This window comes from Panthera pardus, unplaced genomic scaffold (assembly GCF_024362965.1).
Source record: "Panthera pardus isolate Hobbes unplaced genomic scaffold, ASM2436296v1 HiC_scaffold_24, whole genome shotgun sequence".
Taxonomy (NCBI): Eukaryota; Metazoa; Chordata; class Mammalia; order Carnivora; family Felidae; genus Panthera; species Panthera pardus.
Window position 1 is genome coordinate 41,699,050 of NW_026526810.1, and position 21,947 is coordinate 41,720,996.

At 34.8% G+C, this 21,947-nt stretch overlaps 2 protein-coding genes across 7 annotated transcripts in view; one reads left to right on the plus strand and one right to left on the minus strand.

The window, feature by feature from the left end:
* The window catches only part of CCPG1 (cell cycle progression 1), a 42,242-nt gene extending 37,139 nt beyond the window's left edge, over positions 1–5,103 (plus strand). For 3 of the 5 annotated variants that reach the window (XM_019442045.2, XM_019442048.2, XM_053889044.1), the window contains 2 exons: positions 241–1,649; positions 3,930–5,103. In XM_019442045.2, the coding sequence (XP_019297590.2) occupies positions 241–1,649; positions 3,930–4,119 (1,599 nt within the window). In that variant the 3' untranslated portion in view covers positions 4,120–5,103. The remainder of the gene's footprint in view (positions 1–240; positions 1,650–3,929) is intronic. The other 2 variants (XR_008417081.1, XM_053889045.1) reach the window with 2 other exon arrangements.
* Positions 4,683–21,947, minus strand: part of PIGB (phosphatidylinositol glycan anchor biosynthesis class B) — a 40,801-nt gene continuing 23,536 nt past the window's right edge. For both annotated transcript variants that reach the window (XM_019442050.2, XM_053889046.1), the window contains 6 exons: positions 16,215–16,266; positions 14,627–14,838; positions 13,958–14,022; positions 7,380–7,593; positions 5,567–5,747; positions 4,683–5,056 (listed from right to left, as the gene is read on the minus strand). In XM_019442050.2, coding sequence (XP_019297595.1) covers positions 4,919–5,056; positions 5,567–5,747; positions 7,380–7,593; positions 13,958–14,022; positions 14,627–14,838; positions 16,215–16,266 — 862 coding nt within the window. In that variant the 3' untranslated portion in view covers positions 4,683–4,918. The remainder of the gene's footprint in view (positions 5,057–5,566; positions 5,748–7,379; positions 7,594–13,957; positions 14,023–14,626; positions 14,839–16,214; positions 16,267–21,947) is intronic.

Consider the following 21,947-nt stretch of genomic DNA (forward strand, 5'->3'; position numbering starts at 1 on the left):
ACACGTGGGGCTCCTGGCTGGCTCAGTCGGTAGAGTGATCTCGGTTCTTGGATCTTGATCTTGGTTGTGAGTTTGAGCCCCACATTGGGTGTGGAGATTACTTAAAAATAAAATCTTAAAAAAAATAGATACTAAAAATTTATGAGTATTGGTTATATATGATTTCATCTTACAGATTTAAATTGAGCTTTTAAATAAGGCATTTGACATTTTTCTTTCTTCTCTTTCAAAAAAATTTAGTCATTGAAGGAAAACCTTGCAAGATGTTGGGCCCTTACTGAAGAAGAGAAGGTGGCCTTTGAAACTCAGAAAAAGAACCTTGATACAGAAAATCAGTATTTAAGAATATCTCTGGAGAAGGAAGAAGAAGCCTTATCTTCATTACAGGAAGAGTTAAGGAAACTAAGAGAACAGATTAGGCTATTGGAAGATAAAGGGACAGGTACTGAATTAGTTACAGAAAATCAGAAACTTAAGCAGCATCTGGAAGAAGAAAAGCTGAAGACACACAGCTTCCTTAATCAAAGGGAGACTCTTTTAGCAGAAGCAAAGATGCTAAGGAAGGAACTGGAGAGAGAACGACTGATAACCATGGCTTTAAAGGTGGAACTCCAGCAGTTAAGCTCTAGTGAATCATATGGCAACCCAGACTCTCTGAATGTATTGACTGAAAAAAAGGAAATAGAAGTCTTACGGGAAAGACTCACTGAGCTGGAGCAGAAGCTAAACTTTGAACAGCAGCGTTCTGATTTGTGGGAAAGGCTGTATATTGAGGCAAAAGATCAAAATGTAAAACAAGAAACTGATGGAAAAAAGAAAGGGAGCAGAGGAAACCACAGGGCTAAAAATAAGTCAAAGGAAACATTTTTGGGTTCAGTTAAGGAAACATTTGATGCCATGAAGAATTCTACCAAGGAGTTTGTGAGACATCATAAAGAAAAAATTAAACAAGCTAAAGAAGCTGTGAAAGAAAACCTGAAAAAGTTTTCAGATTCAGTTAAATCCACTTTCAGGCATTTCAAAGATACCACCAAGAATATCTTTGATGAAAAGGGCAATAAAAGATTTGGTGCAACAAAAGAAGAAGCAGCTAAAAAACCGACAGTCTTTAGTGAATATTTACACCCACAGTATAAGTCACGTACACAAAACCAGAATAATAGAGGCCCTACTATGCAAAGAGAGGGAAGGAAAGAAAAGCCAATTCACTTTGAAGAATTTAGAAAAAATACAAAATCACAGAAATGCAGTTCTGAGCATGACTGTAGTGCAAATTTTGATTCTTTCAGAAAGTCTTGCTCTGGTGTATTTGAATGTGCTCAACAGGAATCCATTAACCTTTTTAATATGAAAGTGTTGAATCCTGTAAGGATAGATGAATTTAGACAGTTAATTGAAAGGTATTTATTAGAAAAACTGGATAGTTTTCATCACTGGAAAGAACTTGATCAGTTCATCAATAAGTTTTTCCTAAATGGTGTCTTTATACATGATCAGAAGCTCTTCACAGACTTTGTTAATGATGTTAAAGATTATCTTAAAGACATGAAGGAATATCAAGTAGATAATGATGGAGTGTTTGAGAAGTTGGATGGATATATATATAGACACTTCTTTGGTCACACTCTTTCCCCTCCATATGGACCCAGGTCGGTTTACATAGCACCATGTTATTATAATAGTTTTTAACATTTATAGATTGGGTAGCATTTTTATCATTTTAACATCTTGGAATGTTACTATCCATAAAGTACTTTTTGTAAAGAAAAAAAAGTGTTATTTGTAAAAGTACTTTATTGCTAGAGAATTTAGAATAAATTAAATGGAAAGATAAAATTTTATTAGCTATTATAAACTGAAAATTTCATATGATCACTTTGACTCGAGCAAATGGTTTAATTTCTGCCTTAAAAATATGTTAAGGAAAAAAGATCCTATTTTAGCCTATCTTGTTTCTTTTCATTATAGTTTATATGAAAAGGTAATTAAGTGAAATTATTTTCCTTTAATCTTTTATTTTTTTACTCACTTTGGGTGAGTAAATTCAGATTTCACTCTGAAATTGGAAGAACTCGTGTGTAACAGTTTGCATTGACCCACTTACTTATCTAATTCCACTTACCAACTAAATTATGATACTTAATAGTTAGTACAAAATTATCTTTGATAAAGGTAGAGGCAAACTTAGCAAGCTACAGGTTATAATATGTATGGCTTATATGCATAATTTCTAAATAAAACTATTCATTGCTTATTAGCTTTATATTCTGTAACCTGAAACTCACCTAATCTTCAAATGTTAGCTTTATTTTTTTATCTTTAAGATAGTTATATATAATCTTTCTGAATAAATGTAATGTGTCTATAAAATAATGAGACTGATTCTGGTATCTTTAGTCATTAAATATCTAGTGCCTAAATGAGCCAAACAGTGTGAGGCTGCCCTGATGAAACATGAAAAACTCTTGCCATCAAGGAGCTCACAAGCTTTTGGAGAGTTAGGTAAATATAAGAAATAAAGTGAGGAATGGAGATATTGTATGTGGTGGCCTCAACCTGGAGATGTTTTGGGAGGCTTCATGAGTGAGGTGGTCTTTGAACTGAACTTCTTTAAACTGGTTTTTGAAGGAGAAATTAGAATTTGTCAAGCAGATAGAGTAGGACATTCTATTCAAAGAGAACTTCATTTGCACACATTTGGAGATGTGAAGACATGTCCTTTTAAGGAGGCAAGGTAGTGCTGGGGTATGAAAAGATAACAGATCTTTTGTGAAGATCAGAAGGACTTCATTTTATGCTAAAAGACTTGTTGCTTCATTGCATTTTGGATCATTGGCAATAGCCTGGAGGATTAGTTGGAAAGAGTGAAGCTGGTAGGTGGTCTTTGAAAAAGTACAGACATGAGCTGATGATTAACTAGGTTAATAGTATGAGTGGGAGAGAGACAGATTTGAATAATATATAAGAAGAAAAATTGGTGCTATTTCTTGTGAAAGAGAAGTAGAAAATAACATTTCTTCCAGATTTCTGGGTTGGATCACTAGTTGGATAGTGGCATCACTAAGGTAAGGGATGCAAGGGCATTTTGAGTAAGGGGAATTGGAATTGAGAATTGGGCTTGGAGGTACCTATTGACAGTCACATGGAAAAAATTAGTTAGCCATTAGATACATGACTCTAGTCCAAATTCTGTGTGCATATAGATAGTCTAGGCTGGGGGTGTTTATCAGATTCTTGGGGAACACTAACATGTAAGGGGTTGTGGAGAATGAAGGCTGAGAAGACCATAGAATAGCATCATGAAAATTGAAAGATCATCTCAAGTGAAAGGAATATACAAACGTGTGTCAAATGCTTTAAACATTAAACAAAAGAGACTGGATTTCTTGGTTGGGGAATTGGGTGGCCATGAATGGCATTATGGACTGTTTTAGTGAGGTAGTGAAGAAGCCTGATTCTTTAGTGAAGAAGCCTGATTATGGAGTTTGAGGAAAACAGTAAATACAGACCTTTGTTTATGAACCTTAGCTGTGACTGTAAAGAGGAAAAAAAAAAAAAAAAGACTTTCTTTTGTTTGTAAGAAATGTATACATATTCCTGCTGAGGGGTGAAGCCAATGGGGAGGGATTGGTTTTGCAGGAGAGGAAAAATAATGGAAACACATCTCATTATTTTATTGTCACATTTCTATTTATTTGTTGAGTATTTCCCCTTTGTTGCCACTACAGTTATGTTTGTCTATTTTTTCTGTCTGTAGGATAAAAGTATAATACTGAATCTTTTTGGTATGGTTGTATTAGGATTATACTTCAGGTTAATTTAACATCCTTTTTCAGAGTGTTCAGATAATTAATGGAGAAAAACATTAAAATTGTTTCTTGTTTAAATTTAACTCTAACATAGATGAAAAATGTGTTTACTGCTTTCAGTCGACCAGATAAAAAGCAACGTATGGTAAATATTGAAAACTCCAGGCATCGAAAACAAGAGCAGAAGCACCCTCAGCCACAACCTTATAAAAGGGAAGGTAAATGGCATAAATATGGTCGCACTAATGGAAGACACATGGCAAATCTTGAAATAGAATTGGGGCAGTTACCTTTTGACCCTAAATATTGATTGTCATGATTAAGTTAAATTAGAAAATGGTAACAGAAACATGGATGGTATCTACAATGTTTGGTATTGAAACTAAAATGAAATTATCAAGATAATGTCTTTCTATCATTTCTAAGTATCAGTTTGATGACTTTACATTATTACTCAGAAGCATCAAGCAAAAGCTTACTAACTTGCATTTTCCTGTAGTTTAGTTTTGCTGAAATTTTTTTGGCACTGGAAATGTTCAACTGTAGTTTCAAGGAAGCCAGGCATGCAACAGATTTTGTGCATGAAATGAGTCTTCCTTTCAGTGTATGAGCTTAAAGCAAGCTCAAATCCTATGACAAAGTGTAATTAACACTGATATTTGTGTTAAATTTGCAGTAGAGCTTGAAAAAGTACCTTGTGACGGAATTTCATCTTTAACACTTTATAATCTTACACTTGCTTCTTGTCTTTTTGTGGGTTCAAGAGCCCGTTGACTTGTGAAGAATTTGCTGCCTTATGAGCTTGCTGACTTGTTCTTTTGTGAAATTTCTTGCACATCTGAATATTGTGGAAGAAACAATAAAACTACACCATGAGGAAAACTAAAGGTCTTTATTTAAAATCTGGCATTTGTATTAATATATGATTTTATACTTTGTGATATTTTTCATACATTTCCTCAGTAGTGTTATTTGGTAAATCAGTTCAGTGGTGTTTTGCTAGTTCATAAATTTTACCCAGTATTTACAGGAGTGTTTATGCAGCATCTGAATATTTCTACCCAGCAATGTCTGTTTCTCTAGAAAAGATTTAAACACAGTTGAGAATTTCAGCTTCTGTTGAGTTTCCTTTTTAATTTCCGTTCATAGACATATATGTGACTTCCAGTTCGACCTTCTGGCAAGTGAGTGTGGAAGAACACAGCAGTTCTCTCGTAGCTGCTTGAAATTAGGAAAGCACTTATTTCCTAGAAGTAAATAAACGTTTAAGTAAATAAAGGCTACATTTTGCTGAGCACTGTTTCAAGAATTTTAGAATGACCTCATTTGCGTCTCTACCACTTTTTTCTTAATAAAACAATATAGTTCCTCAATAAAAGAATTAACTTGTTAAGTAACATATGTATCTTGATAGTTACAGAACTGGGACGGATTTTGACCAGGGAAAAGACGAATTACAAAATATGGGGGATGGTGGGGTGCCTGCATGGCTCAGTTGATTGAGTGTCATGATCTCACGGTTTGAGTTTGAGCCCCTCATCAGCTTGCTGCTGTCAGTGCAAAGCCCACTTCACATCCTTTGTCCCCCTCTGTTTGCCCCTCCTCTGCTCATGCTCTCTCAAAAATAAGTAAAACATTTAAAAAAATATATGGGTATTGGAAGGGACCTTAAAAAAGTTATGTTGTCTATTTACTTGAGTGCTAAACTTGAGGCGAAATATAAATAGTAAGTTTTCCCTTTTTTCATGTTTCCTTACCTCCTCTAAAATGCTGAAGATGATCAAGTGAGTAGGCAGTGTTGAATCATTGTGAAACTCTCTATAAAGCCAGTTTAAGGGATTTAGATAAAATATATCTGCTTCATCAAGATACTGACTTTTTCCAGTCAGGTCTGGGGGACATTGGAGAAATCTCATTGGAAGTGGGTAGTGGACATGGCTGTGAAGAGAAAGTTAAGTTAAAAGTTACAAGAAGTAATAAAAAAATTTTTTTTCAAAGTACTCTTAAAATCCATCATGTTCACATAAGAAAATGTGAAATCTGAATCTTAAATGGGTTCCATTTGAGGTGAAGAAGCAAGCCTTTAACGTAGTTTTCTCAGAGATGGACAATATGATTCTTACACCATGTTGCTTGTTGCCGCAGCAGCATAAGCTTCAAGTCCAAACTAAAGCATGAAACGTCACTTCAAGGTGGGATAGTAAGTAGTGTGGGAGACTCCATCTTCTGTAACAGTCTGCTCTTGCAAGAATGGAAGGGGCCTTTGGGACCAGGTAGGTTACTTGTTAATAAGAGTAATTCCCCATAGGCTTAATTGGCAAGGTAGAAAATTTCATGAACCACAAAGGATTCTCGCTTTCTTCCCTTTCTGCTCTGAAAGGGGATGGGTCACATCCTTTAAATAAGTTTTTTCCTGTGTGGTTTTTGTTTTTTGTTTGTTTTAGATTTATTTAAATAAGCTTTAGTAACCGAGCAACATATGTTCACTGATTAAAATCCAAATAAGTAATGGTTTTATTGTGGCATAGAAAGACTAGAGTGCATGTAAAAAAGATGGATTGATGAATTAGGACAAGTTAAGCCAGTTGCTTGCACTATGCAAAAGCCATGTTTATAACTTAGCCTCAGGAAAAATAACTATGTGATAGAGGTTTTTGTTATCTATGAAATGCATACAAGTAAATTTACACAAGACCTAACACTTCATGGACTTTTATAATTTAGGAGATGAAAATCTTGCTTCAGGGAGAAAATAGAAACACTTGAGAAAAAGTTGCCAGCCTTCTACTCCAAAGTAGGCATTAGACATTTTTTGCTCCATTGTGCAGTTTGAAAAATGTAAGATAAGAACTTGGTGAACTATTCAAAGCCTAAGACATCAACTGCTACAACCATGTATGAAAAGCATCTTGGTGCCTTTACAATTCCTGTTGTCTGCAGCATTACTGCTATCATGAGCATGGAGAGATAGTGAATGTCCCACTCTCAGCCTGGTCTTTTTTATATAGTAGGTGAGCCTCAAGTTGAAGGGATACTTGGGGTCTTAAATCAAACTGGTGGCTTTTGCTAGCCAATCCCAACTTTCCAAATTGTGTATCAATGATCCGGCATTGATGATTCAGTTAAGCAGAGTATTGCAAAAGTGTTAAGTTACCTTAAAATGATATCAGCTTTGATATTTAGTTGACTATGCACATGGAAAATTAACTTCAGATTGTTTAAAGCCAGGTTAAGTAGGTGTATAACTTTTTAAAAGAAAGCAGTTTACTCTTGTACCATTATTGGGCATTTGGTAATGAATGCAGCTTAGAACAGAAGCATAGGACCAAATGGATATCTTTTAAACTGTCCTGCAAAATTAAGGCAATTTTAGTGTTATATTTCTCAGAAACACTTAATTCAAGCATTAGGATATCATCTAACTGAATTAACTAATTTTTATAGGTGAGACAACTGATATGAAAAGAGATCACTTGATCAGTGGTCAGTTAATTTAAACTCAGGAATCTGAGGAATTTAAGTAGTCAGTTTCATTTTCTTAATAGCATATAGTGGAACAATTTGTATTACCTATAATAAGGAGTAGAGTGGCAAGGCATCATTATAAACACTGAGGCTGAAGATATATTGGGATTATTGTAACAGAGTTCTTGAATATGAGTCATGACATCAAGAGTACCTCGTTGATGAACTAAACCAGTATAGAAGGCGAGGAGCATATTTGATAAAAACAGGAAACTGAGTGCTGGTTTCTTCCACGTTTTGAGGTGGTTTAGTGAGTACCCTGTATGAAGATAGACATGTTGAACCATAATACTGGCACTCTTGTTTTAGGATAGCTAAGCAAATGTTAACTGCAGATATGTTTGTAATCTTTAATGGAAGTAGCACAAACTGTAATGCTGTCATAGACAAACAAGAAATAAGCAATAGGTGATCTTTATAATTTCTCTAAACCATTCACTATCATTGTCCTCTGGTCTTGACCTTTTTCTAGAAAAAATGATAGTGGAAAAAGTATGGCTAGGGAGTCCAACAGACCCAGATTTGAATTCTAACGCTGGCACAAGTTGCTTTCCTTTGCTGAGCATTAGGTTTCCCATCTGCAAATGGGATAACAGTAACTTTTCCAAGTATTAGAAAAATGTATGTCCTGTGCTTGTCATGGTACATAGTAGTTTGTTTACCTATCTCTTCTCTTTCATCTCCCAAGCACTAGCATTGGATTGCATACATATAGTCTCAGTAATTCTGGACGAAGACCAGCAGAGTATCCTCTTAGAAAAATAAACTACCGGGGAGATTTTCAGTAGTTCCTATATGTTTGGTGGCATGGATGGATATCGTTCTCTGAAAGAACTATGTCTTCTTTTGCTACAATGTTGGGCAATTTGGAGATGCTGAACACTTTTGCCATTTGTAAAATAACTCTTGCATGTGGCAAAAAAACCCAAGCAGAACAGAGTAAATGAAAAGTAAAAGTCCCCTATAGTCCTGCTCCCCAGTAATAATCATTGATAATGAGCACATTAGGATCTGATGAAAATACCATAAAAGAACAGGCCTTTCCACTGGGAAAGAAAAAGCTTTCTTGCCATTTTGCTCATTCTCCATCCACATGTACTGTCTCCTGGAATTAGATCATTGTTCTTTTGGAATTTGGGTACCCAGAATCTAGTCTGTGGCTTGCCTGAAATTTTAGCACTAATTCCCACTGGGGCCAAGGCACTGTTTTCCATGATTATCACCTAATTGACTGTTATCAGCTGTTTTAGCTTGGCTCAGTCACTAAAAACAATTGAACATGAATAAAATTAATTTTGAACTATTCCCATTTAAGGACATTAACATAAGGTTGGCCTAGGAGGGATTGTTTCAAAAACAGGAGTAAATTAAGATCTGTATTTCACTTGAATCACATCTAGTACTTGACACTAACTGAAGACACTCATTCTTGCAAGTTACCATTGTTGCAGATTAAGAAAACTGTTAACATTCAGTTTAGGAAAAACTGAAGACACCTTTCATTGTACACTTAAATGTTAATTAGATATGGGGCCTTAACAGCTTTTCTTTTATCTGTATTCGTTGCTTTGAAGATTATAGATAACATAATGCATATAAACAATATAATTGAAAATACAGCTATTGAAAATAATAATGAAAATAACTTCATCTATTCCAAGACATTTGATACCTGCCACTTACTTGATAGCTGAATCAAATTTGTGCAAGAAATCTTAGATACCCAATTTTGTTCCTCGAGGAAATGTTTTAGATAACATTACCTGTAGTTCAGTCTATTCATCAGTTGGAGTATCACAGATCCCTCTCACCTAGTGCCTCAGATTACAAAAAGCTATCAAGTCTATCCTGGCAAGGTACTTTAGAAGACAGCTTGCCCTCAGGAATATTCAAATAAAGTATAACTTGGGCATCTGGGAAGTGGTACACTAGTTAACAATTTGTTCATTCACTAAATGTTCCTTAAAGTTTTTCAGAAACTGGCATTAGGGAGACAATGTTATGAGTGACTGATACAAAACTGGAGTACATGGTGGTGAATGTTGTAAAAATGGCATTTGAGGTAGAATGCTGGAAGAAAATGTGCTTGTATTTCCAGCTTATTCAGTAAGGAGAGGAGTCTTAAGTTAGGTAATGCTTCTATTTCTTTGTGGTGATTTTAGGGTGGATTCTTTCAGAGAGAATTCAGTCTCCATATTATTTGTGGAAATAATACATAGAAAATGCTGGGAAGAGAAGGAAAGAACGAACAGTTGAACAGACTTGAATTTGAATACTGAGGGTTTTCAAACTGACATTGAACATTTCCAAGGGGATTTCTGAAACTGGAGTTGTTAAAGGGAGAGTCTGAAATATAGTATAGCTACAGTGCTAGTCTGTGCCACAGGAGAAGCTTAGGATCCATGGTTTTCTTACAGGGAAGTACTATGGTTTCTTCACCATTTTAAAGAGGCAATTAACAAGATCCTAGTAACTGCTGCCCAGTAAGTTTACATAATTGTATGTACAAATAATATGGAGATGCGGCTCTCATTGAAAGGATCCACCCTAAAATGAACTAGCTTCTGAAAGGAATAATCCTCACAATGTAATGTAAGCATTACCTAACCTGAAATGTGAGACCTCTCTCCCAATTACTGAAGATTCTGGGAGCTTTCTGTCTGTTCTATAAACCACTTACAGAAATCTGTCAGCCTGGCATGTAATTTCTATGAGAATAAAGACGTGGTAAGAACCCAGTGACTACTTGTCAGGATACAGATTCCTTCACTTCACATACAGTAGTCCTCCCTTCTCTGCAGGGGATACATTACAGGACCCCCACTGGATGCCTAAAACTGCTGATAGTTGAGAACCCTATACTCTTCCTATACCTACATACCTATGATGATGTTTAACGTACAAATTAGGCATGGTAAGAAGTTAACAATAACTAATACTAAACAATTATAACAGTATGCTATAATAAAAGTTGTATGAACGTGGTCTCAAAATTTATTCTATGTAGCCATCCTCTTTGTGATGATGTGAGATGATAAAATGCATATGTGATGAGATGAAGTCTGGTGAATGACACAGGCATTGTGACGTAGCATTAGGCTACTACTGACCTCAGGATGGTCAGAAAGGAGATCATGTACTTCTGAACCACAGTTTACTGCAGGTAACTGATATTGTGGAAAGTGAGCCATGAATCGAGGCAGGCCTACCATAAATTCTAACTCAGTGCTAAATAACATCCCAGAATATTTAATTTTCTTCTGTTATCTATGCCAACAAAGGTACATAAAAAAGGGCATACAGGAAGTTTTTGTAAGAATTTATAAGAAAGTGAAAATTCTCTCTGGGAAATGGGGCTACATTATTCAGAGGGTGACAACTATAGGGTTTTGTCTTTTTGTACCATGAGTATATTTTTATAATACACACACTGGTTCTTATCCAATCACTATCAGACTATTGTTAAACCATTATGTCCCAGTTGACCACTCTCCAGAATAAAATCTAAAAACTTGAATATGCAAAGAAGGCCCTGCATGAGTTGGTTCCTTTTTTACTCAGCCATATCTTCTAATCATCACATGATTTATCTTGGTATACACAATTACTTTTTAAGTTTTGGATACTTAATGTTACAATCTGTATTCTTAAGCAGTAACTGATGAGTTCCTTCTTCCCAAGGTAAGGTTCATTGTAATGGAGAGAATGAGAAAGTAAGGGGCTGTATATTCCTGATCCCATCAAACACATCCTGGTTTTGGCAAGTTGTAATAGAAAACCCAATCTAAAAGCCCAAGAAAAAGGTCTCCACCAGGTTCTACCAACCAGAGGTGTTTCTCTCTGTTGAACTTTTCATTTTGAAATACTCTAGGAAAGCTGTTAGGTTAACTTAAATTCAGTGTTTACATGAGAAAAAGGGTGGTTTAATTCTGTAATGTAACATACAGGAGAATGGGCCTGGGGAAGAGAGGCTTTATTTTTATTTGAAAGGAGACTTTATTAAGAATAAGAGTAATAAGAATATTGGGCACAGAGGGTGGTATCGGGAAGAATTTTGTTTTCCTACTTTGCTGAGGAAATAAAGCTATTTTCATCTTCATAGCGAGAAGTCCTAAATAATGCCAAAAACAAAGATGTTTAAAGGCATTATGAGCATTTTATTTAAAGAGATGAATATCAGACCACCTAAAAGAGTTTAAGTGATTCTGAGAAGGGGAACTGGGAGGGTGGGAAGGGTACCATTGTTTTTTAAAACAAACTTAGGGAATGGCTTTTGAAACAACAGGCATGTGCAATTTTGACAAAAATAGTATATGGAGAAACAAAGTGGCCTAATCGGAGACCAGCAAGTTTGCATTGGCCACTTTGGTAGAAACAAATTAAGCAGATACCCAATGTAGAATTAGTAGCAGGTGTTTGGAACCTCATCAGCACAAATGACAGAGGTTCAACTAAAAATTTCAATGTTACTAGACCAATGGCACCTGTATTACAGATGAGGAAACTGACATAGGTTAGATCACTAAGGATAAGAGCCAAATATAGAAGATATGTTTTCCAGAGTTAGGTCCTATTTTGAATAGTACTCAGGGAAATTCAAATTAGGCAAGAGAAATTATTGGAGATTGAAAAATGGCTGCAGTTTTTCCTCTTCATGTGTCCAGTCCCTACCTGAGCCTGAAGTTTATCTCTCCTCTCGAATCTGGCCTGGCTTTGCGACTTGCTTTGACCAAAAGAATGTGGTGGAATGGACAGTGTGCCAACTACAGACATAATAAGTGAAGTTTTAAGCCACTAAAAGGTGGCTGTTACATAGCAATTGATGATAGAGTTGTGTTTATATAAAAATCAGGTTAAAAGAGGTCACAAAAGAACAAAAACTGAGATTTGAGATATAATAAAACTCAAAATTTCATGACACAGACTGGACCATTTAAAACAACTCCAAAGAGAACTACTGCCTGCTACTGTTCCTGAACATCCAAAGATTAATGTCTGTTGGTTCACTACGGACTTTAGTGGGAATACAAGTCTCCTAGGAATTAGAATCTTTAGGTCTAATTCAAGGACTGTAGATACATGTGTCCACAGGAAAAGATCACATTCTCTGAGAAGATGAGGGGTTTTGCTAGTTCCTGGTCCTTTAGGGATCCTTCTGAGTGGACACAGGATGGCACAAAGGCTGATTATCGTTCATTAGAAGGGGATCTCTTCAACCCTCATCAGCATTTTATCTCAATCTCTGGGACTGGAAATGTCACCAGGAACCTGCCATTTAAACAATTCATTGTTTTGGACTGGGAATGAGGATTCACACAACTCCGTCTTTCTCTAAAACATTCTCTAAAGACAGAAGGCACAGAAGTGGAATGCTGGAAAAACTCAAATTATACAAATGGAATGAAACCAAATTCCTAAATTAGCCAAACAACACCACACACAAATATTTGTCCTCCAGTATGGCAATATACCTGGGCAAAAACCAAACAATTTATAACTTTAACTCCAATTCACATCATTGTAAAGCAAAAATTTAAATCTGAATAGTGGTTCATAAACAGATTTGCTCTGGTGAATGGCCCCAGTATTCTTAAGACTTGCCAAATAGCTGTTCTGTTTGATGCCTATATTTTTGTGCCTGCATTTTTATATGACGTAAGACTATAGAGACACAAATGACCTTTGGTTTCAGTACTTCAGATGTATCAAATATTTAGATTGTGTGTGTGTGTGTGTGTGTGTGTGTGTGTGTCTATCAACTGAAGACAGTACATCTGAGATCTGTAGGAGATGATGTATACTTGGTCAAAGGTGGCTGCTTAACCTTGGGTGGTTTGCTGTTTTTTGGTTTTGTTTTGTTTTGTTTTTTAAGTAAAAAGTTTGATGCCATTGACTACCTAGTTTTTCCCAGCCTCCAGTCTCAGTTGATTACTTATTTCTTCCCTCCCTAGTTCAGTGATTTTTTTTTTTTTTTTTTTTTTAGTGATTATTTGAAAGAAGCCAACAGTCATTTATTCTGAATTAAACTTGCAGTTAGTAATTTCAATTTCAGTTTTTCCAAACCAACCAATGTAAAAATTCACATTTTCCAGAGTTGAGGAATAGAAGACTTTGTACAAGTCATATGTAAAAACAAAAATTACTGCAAAGACCTAGTGGAAAAATGGAGAAAAGGTCAAAAATAAAATCAGAGGTATGCATCACTTTAAAAATTGCATAGGCATTAGAGTGAGTCTTAAAGGGGTAGATGTGTACAAAGAAACATTAAAAAGTAGTTTCAACAGCTATAAATATATTTTTCATTTATGGAATGAAGAATTTCATAGTCTAATCATAAACTTAAAGTGCTAAATAGACCTATTCCATTACTTTATAGGGAAAGATTTCTAACAGCCAGAAATATTACCACCCAAAGGTTTTGGATATTAAATCCTGTTTTTATTTCACATTACAGGACACAGGAAAAAGTAGGCTGCAAAAGGAATACTGCAGTAATATAATTTGTAATTAGGAATTTCTCATTTAGCTTAGTTAAAAACTATTTTCGTGTTTTATGGAAAATTTATTGTCTTAACTATTTCTATATAAATACAACTTTTTCTATATTAAATAAAAATACTTACCACAGAACACCATGCAAAATGGTAAAACTGGATAGATAAACCTGAATTCTTTGTGGCTCAACATGCTATAATAAAAACAGATATTAAGAGAAAATAGTGTTTTCTCATATTACATGACAGTTTGAGAAATAAATATATTTAAAATGAAATATAGTTAACATCTGTTTTTCTAAATACTGAGACTGAATTTCATGCTTCAGGAAGCGGTCTCTTTTTTAGTTATGAGATGATGTGTTAAAAGTAATCCTAACATTTGATGTCAATGTGAAATTCTAAAGTACAATTACATTCTAAAAAATATTTCTATTACTAATCCAACTAAGTCCTATTACTCAAATTTGGAATAAAGATATATACATTTTCATTGAAAAATATAATTTCTCTGGTCCTTCAGTACTTAAAATTTTGGTAGTTTCAGTTTTTAGAAGCAAATAAAATGTTTTCAACTTCTTAAAAATTGATTGTAATCCTTGACAAGTGAACTAAAGATATCAGAAGTATTCATTCTGAGCATCAGCATAATTATTATCTTTTCTGTCTGCTAAGTAATATCATTAACAAATCATAAGAGTTAATACATCTCCAGAAGACAGTTTACTTTTTGAAGAATTTAGTTAATTTCTTGGTAGCATTAAAAAAGTCTAATTATTTGGACAAATAGAATCTTACCTGTAAACTAGCAGTGTCCACAGTACAGTTACCAAAAGTATTCGGTACCTCTTTGGGGCCAGAAAGCAGCCATGAATAAAGAATGGTAAGTGAGTACCCAAAACAGCTGGAAATCCTTGACTGAAGTACCAATGCCATGGATGAGAACCATAAAATGTTCCCAAATTCTGTAGCACGTTAAATTTCAAAAAATTATATTGAACCAGGGTCCACTGGGATAGTTGATGGAAAAAGAAATAGAATTGTATTAGTGCCAGGTATGAATCTTTGGCATTAGAGAATTTGGCAGAATCTTGACATTAAATCAGGAATGAAGTTAAAAAAAAAAAAAAAAGATGATAGTTTATATTAATAATTTTGACTAATGACCACATGAAATCATTCTTTATTCATTTTTTTTAAATTCCAAGTTTTAATGTGTTCTTTTGATTTATAAGCTAGTTTCTGCAGTTTAAGAAAGCATGATTAAATGTTGATGTGTATTTTGATAATATAAGTTTTACATGCAATAATAGATAAAGATCCTCAAAAATAGTTTTTATATGAGTATGTGTGTTACTGATATTCAAAACTTTAGTACCTTATGACATCACACATTATTAAGATAAAGCTTTGAAAACATTACCATTTGAATTAAAGCACAAAGAAGATAGTAACATCAACAACAGCAGTTAACAGTAAGTGGTCATTTCTCCCAGGCACTGTTGTAAGTAAGTAAGCCTTTACATGCAGTATCTCATTTAACTCTTCAGCCTTATGAGACAGATACCACAGTTATTTCCAGATAGGGAACGTACATATATGGCAAGAAAAGTACATAACTTATCCAAGGTCACATAGGTAATAATGAGGGCACTAGCTTTCAAACTGTGGCTGTTTGATTCCAGAGCCCCTAAGTGCCTTAAAATCAGGGAACTTAAAACAACCAAAGGCCATTATCAACAGTCATGACATTAAAATGTCAAACAAAATGCTTGAAGAATAGGGAGTATTTGGCTTAATTTGGAATTCTGAATGATTAACTTGGGGGCAATTAAAATCATTTAAAAAGTTAAACTTTATTGTTAACAAACCTGACTTAATTGTACAAACTTGACAATAATGTCATAAAATAGACTCCTTTTAACTTCAACTAGGAATACAAAATTATGTTTTATAGAAAGCACAGCAAATTGAATGAAAGGTATATGCCAATAGCTTTTTTTTAATGTATCCCATAAAATTTTAAAAAAGTGATTTGCCTGTGTTCCCAAATATTCACAGATTAAGAAGTCAGGTTGAGTTTTTAGTGTAATAAATGGTTAAATTAAAAATAGCTGTTAGTTTGGGGCGCCTGGGTGGCGCAGTCGGTTAAGCGTCCGACTTCAGCCAGGTCACGATCTCGCGGTCTGTGAGTTCGAGCCCCGCGTCAGGCTCTGGGCTGATGGCTCGGAGCCTGGAGCCTGCTTCCGATTCTGTGTCTCCCTCTCTCTCTGCCCCTCCCCCGTTCATGCTCTGTCTCTCTCTGTCCCAAAAATAAATAAAAAACGTTGAAAAAAAAATTAAAAAAAAAAAAAAATAGCTGTTAGTTTAATATGTTTTTACTTACTTGACCAAAAAAAACCCGATCAATTATCAGAGACAAACTTAAAGTGATAAATCTGGAAAACAAAACAGAAGAGTGATTAATATTCTGAACCTACTGAAAATCCAGTGTTGGCATATGGCTTCGCAAATGCTTGGCATCAAAAGTCACTTTAAAAATGCTTTACAATTTTGCCAACTGAATGTGGATTTACACATGTTGAAAGATCTTCCACTGACAGTGGCTGTATTTAAGGAAAGTTTCTAAATTAATAAACACTGTATTATCTATTGCTGTACAAAATTACCCCACGACCTGGCAACTTAAAACTATGAATATTTATTATCTTACAGTATTGTGGGTCAAGAATCCAAGTGGAGCTTAGCTGGTGTCTCTGAGTCAGAGCCTTTCATGAACTGTCAAAATGTTGGCTGGGGCTACAGTTTCATCTGAAAGCTTCACTGGTCCTGGTGGGGAAATTTGCTTCCACACTCTCTCACATGGCTGTCGAGATCAGGGATCAATCTCCCACATGTGACCTTTTTCTTAAGACTACCTCCTGACATGGAGATCGGCACCTCAGGGTGAGCCAGCCAAGACAGAGTAAGGTGGGCACCAACCTGGATGCCACAGTCCTTTTATAACCCAATGTTGGAAGTGTCATCCCTTCTGCCACATTTCTACTTGTCAGAATGGAGTCAAAATGTCCAGCACATGCTCAAAGGAAGGGAATTACACAAGTACATGAATATCAAGGGCATGGGATCAATGGGGGCCATCTCAGAGGCTGCCTACCATAAACATATACACAGAAAAGTACACTATGAATATAAGCTTTCATGAATCATCACTATATTAACACAGCTGTGTAACTGTCATATAGATTACAGGATATGGAGCATTAGAAGCACTTCAAAAGGCTTCTTCATCTTTCCAACCAATCTCTACTCTCTTCCCAAGGGTAACCACTATCCTGACTTCTGATAGTGTAGATGTTTTGCCTTTTATTGAGTTTTACAAAAATGAAATCACACTGTATGTACTATGTCCAGTTTCCTTCGATCATTATGTTTATGAGATTAAGCCACAGTTTTTTGTATATTTCAGTAGCTCATTCATTTACAATACTATATAGTATTCCACTGAATACGAATAACATACCACAATGTATGTATTCTGTTGATGAACACTATGCTTCCCTTTTTTAACTATTATGAACAGTGCTATGAATGTTCTTTTATGCAACTTTTGTTTCCCATATACATTTCTGCTGAGTATATACTTAGGATTGAAATTACTGGACCCTAGGGTTTAGGTGCAATCAGCCTTAATAAATTCTTACAGTTTTCCAAAGTGGTTGTATCAATTTATATTCCCACAGGAATATGTAAGGGCTCTGTATCTTTTTAGGCCATTTGGGTAGATGTACCCTAGCATGTCATGATGGTTTTAATTTACATTTCTTTGATGACTAATGAGGTGAGTATCTTTATACTTCTTGGCCACTTAAATTTTTTTTTTTTTTTTTTTTTAATATATGAAATTTACTGTCAAATTGGTTTCCATACAACACCCAGTGCTCATCCCAAAAGGTTCCCTCCTCAATACCCATCACCCACCCTGCCCTCCCTCCCACCCTGCCCTCCCTCCCACCCCCCATCAACCCTCAGTTTGTTCTCAGTTTTTAACAGTCTCTTATGCTTTGGCTCTCTCCCACTCTAACCTCTTTTTTTTTTTTTTTTTTTCCCTTCCCCTCCCCCATGGGTTTCTGTTATGTTTCTCAGGATCCACATAAGAGTGAAACCATATGGTATCTGTCTTTCTCTGTATGGCTTATTTCACTTAGCATCACACTCTCCAGTTCCATCCATGTTGCTACAAAAGGCCATATTTCATTTTTTCTCATTGCCACGTAGTATTCCATTGTGTATATAAACCACAATTTCTTTATCCATTCATCAGTTGATGGACATTTAGGCTCTTTCCATAATTTGGCTATTGTTGAGAGTGCCGCTATAAACATTGGGGTACAGGTGCCCCTATGCATCAGTACTCCTGTATCCCTTGGATAAATTCCTAGCAGTGCTATTGCTGGGTCATAGGGTAGGTCTATTTTTAATTTTCTGAGGAACCTCCACACTGCTTTCCAGAGCGGCTGCACCAATTTGCATTCCCACCAACAGTGCAAGAGGGTTCCTGTTTCTCCACATCCTCTCCAGCATCTATAGTCTCCTGATTTCTTCATTTTGGCCACTCTGACTGGCGTGAGGTGGTATCTGAGTGTGGTTTTGATTTGTATTTCCCTGATAAGGAGCGACGTTGAACATCTTTTCATGTGCCTGTTTTGGCCACTTAAATTTTATCTTTTGAAGTTCAGGTCTTTTAATCAATTTTCTATTGCTGCCTTGCAGATTTTTACAAGTTCTGTATATAATTGATTGGAATTTTTTTCTTGGTGATGTTTTTTGTATTGCATATATCTTCTGGTCTGCGGCTTGCTTTTTCACTCTCAGTGGTGAATCTGATGAACAAAAGTCTTAAATATTAATGTATTCAAATGTATTTATCTTCTCCTTTATAGTTAATACTTAACTATATTCTATTTAGGAAATCTTTGCCTGCCTCAAGTTCATGGAGATATTCTATTATATCCTGAAGAAGTGTTACTCTCTTACCTTTATGTTAAGATCTATAATTCTTTTGGATATTTATTCATTCATTTATTTGCTTATGGGAAGAGGAGTTAAAGTTAATTTTTTTCCAAATGGATATCCAGCTAATTATATATTTATTGAAAAAAATTATCCTTTCTCTACTGCCTTATCACTGTTGTTATAAATGAGCGACTATATGTCTGGGCCTGTTGCTGGACTATTGTGTTCCACCAGTCTATTTGTTTTACCTTGCAATAATTCTAAGTTATTTTAATTACTATAACTTTGTAATAAGTCTTAATATCTATTAGTGTAAGTCTTCCAACATTTTTTTTCTATGATTCTTTTAGCTAATATTGGTATTTTGCATTCCACTGAAAAATTTAAAATCAGCTTTATCAATTCATACATATACACACCCCATACTGGGCTTTAGTTGGAATTGCACTTAATATATAGATCACAATTTGGAGAGAACTGATATCTTTAAAATATTGAGTCTTCTATCCATGAAGATAGTATATATACTCTTCCATTTATTTAGGTCTTCATTAGTTTCTCCCAAAGTTTTATAACTTCCTGTGTAGAGTTCTTGTACGCCTTTCATTATTTTATTCATAGAAATCTGATGTTTTTTGATGCCACTGTAAATTATAGTTTTCCTTTTTTTATTTTGACATAATTCTGAGTGAGAAAAGTTTCAAGAATAGTATAAAGAATTCCCATATATACTTCACCTAGATTCCCCAAAAGTTAACATTTTACTTATTTGCTTTATCTTTTTCTTTCCTCTCTCTAAATATGCATTTTTTCCTGAACTGTTTAATAAGTTGCAGACATCATTTGCCTTCATCTCTATACTTTTAGTGGTATTTCCTAAAAATAAGAAAATTCTCTTACATAAACCACAAATAATGAGAACCAAGAAATTAATATTAAATTTTTATGGCTATCTAATTTACACTTTGTTCAGGTTCTGCCAATTGGCCCAATAGTGTCCTTTATACAAAGAAAAAGAAAACCCTTTTTATTTTTTGTATTCACTTGTTGTATGTCTGTAGTCTCCTTTAATCTAGAATATTTACTTAATCTTTCCTTATCTTTCATGACTGGCATATTTGAAGAATACAAGTCAGTTTATTTTCTAAAATGTATGTCAATTTGGGTTTGCCTGATGGTTTCTCATGATTAGATTCAGGCTATGCATTATGGCAGTAATACCACAGAAGGGTCAAGGTGTTTTCTCTGCTTCTAATCAGGAGTTTCATGATACTGACCTCTCCAATTACTGGCAATGTTAACTTTGATCACTTCCAAAAAATTTATTTATTTATTTACTTAAGATTTTTATTTTTAAGTAATCTCTGCACACAATGTGGGGCTCAAACCCACAACCCTGTGATCAAGAATTGCATGCTCTACCAATCGATTGAGCCAGGCTTGCACCCCTTAACTTTGATCACTTGATTAAGGAAGTATCTGTCAAGTTTCTCTACTGTAAAATTATCTTTTGTAATTAATACATATTTTATAGCAAGATACATTGAGACTACCCACTAGTTTTAGTATACAAATGGCAATCAGTATTCATATATTGACCTTGTATCCAGTGAGCATGCTGAATTTATTTACTAATCCTAATTGTTTAGATTCTTTTGGATTTCCTACATACAGTCATGCCATATAGTTTTACTTCTTTTTTTCCAAGTATTTGTTTTTCTTGCCTTACAGCACTAGCTAGGACATATACTGTTAAACAGCAATGGAAATAATGAGCATCCATGTATTGTCTCCAGTCTCCGGAAAAAAGTATTTCAGTGCTTCAAGACTTAGTGTGATTTTGCTTTAACATTTTATAGAAATCTTTGTCATGTTAATGAAGACCCCTTCTATTACACATTTTCTAATGGTTCTTCCCTTCTCTCCCATCATGAATAGGCTTTTATCCTATGGCTTTTCTGTGCCTATTAAGATAGTCAGATGAATTTTCTCCTTTATTCTGTTAATGTCATGACTCATACTGATTGATTTTCAAATACTAAGCCTACTTCACATTCCTGGGCTAAAACCAATCTTGGTTATGTATTCATTCTCCTTTTTAATATATCAGTAGATTCAATTTGGTAAGATTTGTTTAGATTTTTGCATTCATAGTCATGAGAGAGATTGATTTATAATTGACTTTTCTTGCAAGGTTCCTTGTCAGATTTGGGGATCAAGGGTATGGGATCTTCATTAAAGGAGTTGGGAATTTTTTTTTCTTCTATTCTGTGGAATATTTTGTGTGGATTAATGTTTTTTCTTCCTTAAATATATGGTAGCATTCACCAGTGAAGCCATCTGAGCCTGGCGTTTCTTTAAGTTCTTAATTGCAAATTCACTTTATTATATATAGTACTATTCATATTTACTATTTTCTCTTTTGCCAGTTTTGGTAAGTTGTATTTTCCTAGGAATTCATCTATTTTATTTAAGTTGTCAAATTTATTAGCAAAAAGTTGTTCATATTATCCTCTTATCTCCTTAATGTCTACATGATCTATAATGATGTCCCATACTATGTTTTGTCTTGCTAATTGTTGGTGAGAGAATGTGGCAGCTGAAAGACAACTGAATTATGTTTGATTTTACAGAATGAATGACAAAATGATGTCCCAAATTCTCAAGGTCATGTAAAAGGCAAAAAGAAGTAGGTCCATACATATTAGAAATTTTCCTAAGACTAAAGCAAGATTTTTCTCCATATTTAGAGATACTATTCTTGTCTGGATATGCAACTGTTTGTTTGTTTGCTTGTTTTTTCTTTTCTTTTTTTCAAAATAAAAAGCCCAAAGTGTAGAGGTTTTTGGTTCTAGTCCCAGTTCTGACCCTGATCAGCCAAAAGAGCTTGCAGGTATCATTTTCTTCCCTGAACCTCCACTGCCTCATCTACAAAGTGGGGGTGTTTAGATTAGATGAATTTTGTGTTGTTGTTTTTTTTTTTTTAAAGTAAACTCTACCCCCAATGTGGGGCTTGAACTCATGACCCTTAGATCAAATTTCATGCTCTACCAACAGAGCCAGCCAGGCACCCTGCAACTGGTTATTTTGAAAGGATGCATGA